The sequence below is a fragment of the Arachis ipaensis genome, chromosome B08 (genome assembly GCF_000816755.2).
Source record: "Arachis ipaensis cultivar K30076 chromosome B08, Araip1.1, whole genome shotgun sequence".
NCBI classification, from domain to species: domain Eukaryota; kingdom Viridiplantae; phylum Streptophyta; class Magnoliopsida; order Fabales; family Fabaceae; genus Arachis; species Arachis ipaensis.
The window spans coordinates 116,193,334-116,200,491 of NC_029792.2; the positions used below are offsets into that span (position 1 = coordinate 116,193,334).

The following is a 7,158-nucleotide window of genomic DNA, read 5'->3' on the forward strand; positions in this document are numbered from 1 at the left end:
TATATATATATATCATGCACTCTTATCTGGTTTACGGTATAAGCGAGATACACAACACGTGGATAAACGTAATATGGTCACGTCGTCTCATGTCTTAACTTATTTACTGTGTAAAGGAGATACGTGACGACACATTTCAGTAAAAATGCTACAAATGGTTTATTTCGGTAAATAAAATATTTATTTCATTTATTTAAAAAAATTCCTTGTTTAACCTCGAGGGTAAAATTAAATGAAATTCACCCATCCTATGGAAAATATTGAAAAGAAAAAAGATGTACTTTACGTTTTTACCCGTTTCTGTGTGTCTTTCTCTGTCCTACTTCGTTCCTTCACTCGCCATCATTCTTCTTTCCAACACAAAACACACACACACAACGCACTCTCTCTCTCTCTCTCTCTCTCTCTCTCTCTCCCTCTCTGAATCTCTTTCCCATCTGTATCTACAGAAACTAGTGTTGTTGTTGACGTTGTTGTTTATGGCGGTGTTAGTGTGAATTTTCCACCATGTTCTTCTCTTTCATCCTCCTTCAGCTCCTTTAGAAATCAGAACCCTGCATCTCCCAATACCGGCCATCAATTTTTACCGCAGAATCTCAATTTTATCGTCTTCTCCCAAATTAGGATCAGAAACCGATACGATTCTTCATCTTTTCAGGTTCTTCTCGTGAAATTTCCGCTTTCTTTAGCTACTTTCTTTTTGCAATAGCTTGAAGCTCATTATTCATATCTTTATTTATTTTTGTTTGTGCATATTTTCAGGGACACAGTTTTGCACTGTTGCCCTTCAGTTTTGTAGCTCAATTGAACTTCCGATTCGTGTTCCTTCGGATTTCGCGGCACGCTAAACAATAATCGCTTTTGGATCCTAGCGTCGCCGTGTCGTGTCCTCTTCAGGTATCGTCTTCTAGTGTTCTTTGTTTTTCCCCCTTCTTGTTTTCATGCTCCTGTTATTATTAAATTGAAATTTATTCGGTGAATATTTTTATCATTTTCATTGTGAAACTGATAGTTAATTTGATTATTTTTTTATATATATTGTCTGTGAGTGAATAAAAATATTCTGGGCACCTTATGTAGACACTTTTTTTTTAAATCCCAAATTTCGGGCCTTTTTTACAATTGTTTAAACCATTGTTCCGGGGAATGCTTTGACATTTTCTGGAGAATTTTATACTAAGATTCTCAAGAAGGTAAAAACATGCCGCAAACCCCAAGAATTTGTATGATTGTTAAGTAGACTAGGGCTGTGGCTTGGACCCTATTCTTGTAAATATATGTCCCAATAGGCTCTATGTAAAGCGGCATGTTTCTTTTATCAAATGGTTAATATTAATATAAAATTACCCTGACAGCACTGAGTGTTATTTATTGTGGGTTGGTAGGAGAAATGAACTCTGTGTTACTAGTATGGTTGACCTTCGTGGTTTTTAAGGGGATGGTGATTTTGTTCTTACGTTTTAAGCTGACAGTAATGTTATGAGTTGTGATACTCTCAAGTCTCAATATATATAATTCCAGATTGGGTAAGTTTATGATTAATGTGATATTGTAGTGGGATATTATTCTTTCTTTCTTTTTTTGGGTCTGGTAAGTCCATGCTAGAGAGTATCATTGATTGATAGAGTTAGAGATTTTTTTTGAGGTAGAAAGATGGTATTGAATGGTTGTGTTCATTGCATCCCTTACTTGCGCTTTGTCATCTATGGGAGGATAGAGCTACATTGCAATGGTGGTGCTTATATACAATTATTTCCATTTAAGTGTTGTGGTAATTATGTTTTTATTGAAAAACCACGAGGATGTGGTCTATTGATCAACTCACTAAGTCCTTAACCAAACAGTGGGGGTTTGATCCCTCAGTCATGTGAATGGAGAGCATTTCTTGGCCAGCTGGGTAACCTTTAATTGGATGACTGAGCAGCGATGAAATTAAACTTTGCCGCAGGCAGTGGATACCGTGGCAAATCAAGAGAAAAATAGTTTTATGAATACATCATTTCTTGTTTCCTTCTTTATTGTCTGAATAACTTGCTTTCAAGGTTTTTGTATTATGTTAATGAAGGTTGTTGCTCTATCCCTTATGCCAATGTGAAATCTGATAATAGAATAAAACAAAATTATGTGGCTTCAAAAGAAAATTTGAACCTTTCTTTGTTTAACCTAGTTTTCTTTATTTTAAAGGCTTTCTTCTCTGTTTGTAAATTGTTTTTTAGAAACTATATAATCTACAATGAGAAGACTGAATAATCAGAATGAAGATGAAGTTCTTGCCAATGATCAGACAGGGTTACAGTTGAATGATGAGAGTAAGGGAGGACATGCTGGTGTTGTTCTGAAGAAAGGGCCGTGGACAACTTCTGAAGATGCTATGTTGGTCGATTATGTTAATAAGCATGGAGAGGGAAACTGGAATGCTGTTCAGAAGTACTCAGGTCTATTACGTTGTGGAAAAAGTTGTCGATTGCGTTGGGCTAATCATCTGAGACCAAATTTAAAGAAAGGAGCATTTACCGCAGAAGAGGAGAGGTTGATTGCTGAACTTCACGCTAAAATGGGAAACAAATGGGCACGCATGGCTGCACATGTAAGCGTATTGTATATTTTTGTCAGTCATACATATCATAATTATTTTTAATTTTGTTTTAGATTTTTGTGAAATCTCTGGATTTTGTTCCCCTGTAATGATGTCAGTGTTGTTATGTCTACTTTGTATATTGTAGCAAAGAAATACCACAGCTGATATCCACGTTGTTTTTGTTGATTGAAAATGGGGTGATTCTATATTGGACTTGGAACATTGAGGCTGATAACTTCAACTGCAAATTAGCTTAGTTATGATTTTACAAATTAGACAACTCAACCGTCACTGTAACCATTCATGTCTATTAGTTAGCAGGTTGTCTGTTTCATAAACATGTGTCTCGTGAGTAGGACAAAAAGGTAACTGCTAAATTGGGGCAACAACAATTATGATTATAAAGCATATTAAGTTGATAATAGACTAGTATGAAAATTTTTGTCTATAGCAATTATAGCAATGATTGTCTATAGAATTTGGTACATATGTTTTGAGATGGAGTTAATTGTAAAGACACTCATGGAGATGTATATGTTTATGATCTAAGGGTTTAAATTATTCATGCAGATGATCATAACTAATAAGGATGTTGGACCAATCAGTCACTTCTATAATTTTGTCTTTTAAAAATTACCATTTTCCAAATTACGTACTTATTTTATTTATATATTTCATTGTTTTATTTCTTTTGCTTGTAGTTGCCTGGTCGCACAGATAATGAAATAAAGAACTACTGGAACACCCGTATCAAGAGGCGTCAACGTGCTGGCTTGCCACTTTATCCTCCTGAACTGTGCGTGCAAGCAGTGCAAGAGAATCAACATGGCCGAAGCTCTGGTGGTATTGATGGTGGCAATAATATGCATCATGATTTTGTTCACAAAAATTATGAGATACACAGTGCAATATTTGACAGTTGGAATGGTAGTCAGGGAATCCTACCATATCCACCTGAGCTTCCTGATATTTCTGCTTACACCGGTATGCTGAAAGGTTTTGACTCTTCCAAGTATTGTAAGTTTGAACAAATAACATCACCTAACCACAAGCGTCTCCGTGAGTCAACAACACCTTTTATTGGATCTGGTGGTATGAACACAAATTGGTTTTATCCATTTGATCAAATTCAGGATAACACGCCTGACAAGATTGCACAATCATTTGGCATGCAATCTCCCTTTGATCTCGGACCCTCTCCACACAGCTCCATTTGTTACAGTCATTCACTTTCGAATGGCAATTCCTCTACTTCTAAGCCGGCTTATGAGGCTGTGAAGTTTGAGCTCCCTTCACTCCAATATCCAGAAACTGATGTAGGTAGCTGGAGTACATCTCCACCACCTCCTTTACTTGAGTCAGTTGATGATTTCATTCAATCTCCTTTGCCAGTTAGTGCACTGGAGTCAGATTGTTCTTCCCCACAAAATAGTGGCCTGCTGGATGCTTTACTTTATCAGGCTAGGACTCTGAGCAATTCAAAGAACCATTATTCTGACAAGAGTTCAAATTCATCTACCGCAACTCCTTGTGACAGAGCACTCAGCTCCACTCTGAACAAGTATGAGACAGACTGGGAAGACTACACTGACACTATATCACCATTCGGTGCAACTTCAATATTGAATGAGTGCACTGTTGCTAGTGCCAGTGCAAATTCATTGGATGAACACCCAACAGTTCGTTCCTTTAATGGTTAGTACCTTTATGTTTGTGCTATGAAGGATAATTATTGGAAACAGATCCATGCGTGTTATTTGTTTTTAGAGATGTGTACATTCTACTTCAATATAATCTGAAACTTGCTATTTTAGAATTTTCCTGTTTTATTTTGTAGTTTTGGTTTTTTGAGTGCCAATATATTCCTAAAATATTGGTTCCGAAATAACTGATGAATCTTTCTATCGAAAACAACTTATCGAAACTCCCTATGCATCCAGAAAGCATAGTATGTCTTCCTAAACTGAACTTTAAAATTTTATTCATCCCTAGTATCCGAAAAATTCACTTTTATCAATTTTTCTGAAAAGACAAGTGTTCCCCTTAATTCTTTTATGGTGTTTGCCTAAAATCAATTTTGTTGATCTCTGAAAGACTGAAAGTTCATTTGAATTTTCTGCAGACAACATTGTGAAAACAGAGAATGTTGATCAGGTTTGGTCCCCGAACAGTGAAAATCAAGGCATGTCTGCGATCAAAATTACCCGGCCAGATGTTTTGCTTGCTTCGGATTGGCTTCAGCAGGGTTCGGGGCACGACATGAGGCAAGGCAGCATGGCTGATGATATACCTGCCCTTCGCGAAGATGATTTAGCCACTGACTCCAAGCATACAAGCTCTGGAACTTCTCTGTTGAGTCAGGTATGTGGGTTTGGTTCTTGCGGAAGGAGCGTCATGCCTGCTTTCTGTCAAGGTTCCGATCGTGGTTAAGAAAATCCTGAGATGTCTAATTTGAAAGGAAAATTGCGTTTTTCATTCTTGTTACCTTTTTAAGCATGTTTTCTATGTGTGATTTACTATGTGTGATTTATAGTACCAAAATACATGGTTAGAGAATCATGTTTTCCTGTGGCTTTGTCAATTTTACTGCTAAAAAATTGTGATAATATTGATACTATTCACCCGTGATTATTATCTGTGGCATTTATGTCGGGACCACTCGTCATATAATAGAACAATAATTCTTAGTTCAGTTTAACCTTCATTCCTTGTGTGAAATTCTACTTACTGCCATATTACTTTGCTAAGCAACATATATCTCCACTGACAAATCTAACTCTACAGCATAAACGAATTTCTTTCATGTCAATGGAAAATAGTCGAGCGACTAACGTGAGTTACGGATGTAAATTCGTTAGTCACGGATGTAAATTAAAATTTTAGGGACCAATTTAAGCCGCAAGTGTAATTTTAAAAACCAATACAAGTTTTAACTCTTAAAAAAACCTGCCTACCAACCATAAAAGTTTAACTACTAAACTAATATAAATAAGAAAAGTGATAGAAAACCAATTATTTGACCATTTCTCAACCAACTTTTCTTTTCCACAAATTTATCTTTCTCTTCCTCTAACATCCCTGTCACCCTCTTTCCTTCACTCTCGCCATCACCATCAGTCCGATCACCTTTCCCAGATAAAGTACTCTCCCTACCAAATTGAAGGTAGGATTTGTGTCATTGTGCCCTGAACTGAGCCAAGTGGTCTTCATCTTGTATACATGCCATTGCCATTAACAGTTAACAAAATAAAAAATGGAAACAAAAGAGAGATATTTACAACCACCGAGAGAAATATATCAAAGGGCGAAGTAGTATATAGAGATGGTGCAACGTGCAATACTCCAAGATGAGCACTTCAACTGCTATGAAGGTTATAACTTATACGTGTTGCTTGGCTTCAAAACTAATGGTGCTTGCAAGATCGCTAATCTAATTATCACTTCATACACTCCATCTCCTTTTCATGCTCACTAGATATCTCATCTTTTTTTTTTTTCTTTTCTATGAATTTAGATTTTAGAAGGAGGAAGTTAAGAGTGCATCTCTTTATAAAGATTAATTTGTTAGGTGATAAACCCTAAACAAAAAATTTAAATATTCTTTATTCTAAATCCGAAACCTTAAATCCTAAAGCATAACCACTTATATAAAATATAATAAATGAAAAATTAAGATTTTATTTAGTTAACAAGGAACGAACATTCTTTATGTCATCTAAGGATGAGTCGAATTTAGATTAATAGTTTCAAATATAAAATTTGGATGTTTACAAGTAGCTCTTTTGCAGACGCAAACTTTCTCTGCAAATTGACATATTCAACATCTGCTAAGCTTTCTCTGCAGATACGCCAATTTAGTGAGGGATTAGAGTGCGTGATGATGGATGTAGAGATGGGAGCACAACTCGTACCGTGGGTAATTACCTGACTTAGTGATGGCGCGAGGTCGTGTTTTGTGTGTATCTAGCTCTACCTCTCGGTATATATATGACATTGTATGATTCTTGTTTTAATATATAAAAAAATTTATTATATACGTGATATTATATGCCTCTTGTCTTAACTTAATTCATGTTTGAATGTTGTTTATGGTTTTATTTTGAAATTTAATTTATACGGTGGATTTTAAAAATTATAGGGGGCGGAGGAGCGAGTAAGATACTCAACATGTACGGTTAGAATACAAAATTTTATTATCTATAATAATAACGAAGCGGGTTCTATATAAGATAAGACAAATGAGATAAGGTTAGGTAATGCAAAAATTCCATCCTATATATTCCTTTGTCATTCCTAGATGGGTGTTGTATGGGGAGAAAGAGATGACTTATTTGTTTGGCAAAATGTGGAGGTAAAAGTGAAATTTTTAAAAAGTTAGACTAATTATTAACCATTAAAAATTATCTCTTAATTGGATTTATAAATATAACAATAGTTAGGTATTTAATGTATGTTTTATTTATTTTAGAAAATGAAGATTTTTGTATTTGTTTTTAAAGTTTTTTTTATTTTGACAAACGATTAAAAGAATTTACAACTATGTTATGTATATATTAAAAATAACTATTAAATTAGTTATC

At 35.2% G+C, this 7,158-nt stretch overlaps 1 protein-coding gene across 2 annotated transcripts; it reads left to right on the forward strand.

Moving 5' to 3' along the window:
• On the forward strand, nucleotides 294-5,282 carry LOC107614013 (transcription factor MYB33). Of its 2 annotated transcripts, XM_021109772.1 has the most exons (6): nucleotides 294-658; nucleotides 763-897; nucleotides 1,845-2,065; nucleotides 2,217-2,587; nucleotides 3,280-4,273; nucleotides 4,701-5,282. In XM_021109772.1, exons 4-6 carry the CDS (start codon nucleotides 2,234-2,236, stop codon nucleotides 5,006-5,008), a joined length of 1,656 nt encoding a protein of 551 aa, XP_020965431.1. In that variant the 5' UTR covers nucleotides 294-658; nucleotides 763-897; nucleotides 1,845-2,065; nucleotides 2,217-2,233; the 3' UTR covers nucleotides 5,009-5,282. The 2 variants fall into 2 exon arrangements, with proteins under 2 accessions (XP_020965431.1, XP_016171706.1); XM_016316220.2 differs by lacking the exon at nucleotides 1,845-2,065 and having other exon boundaries at nucleotides 295-658.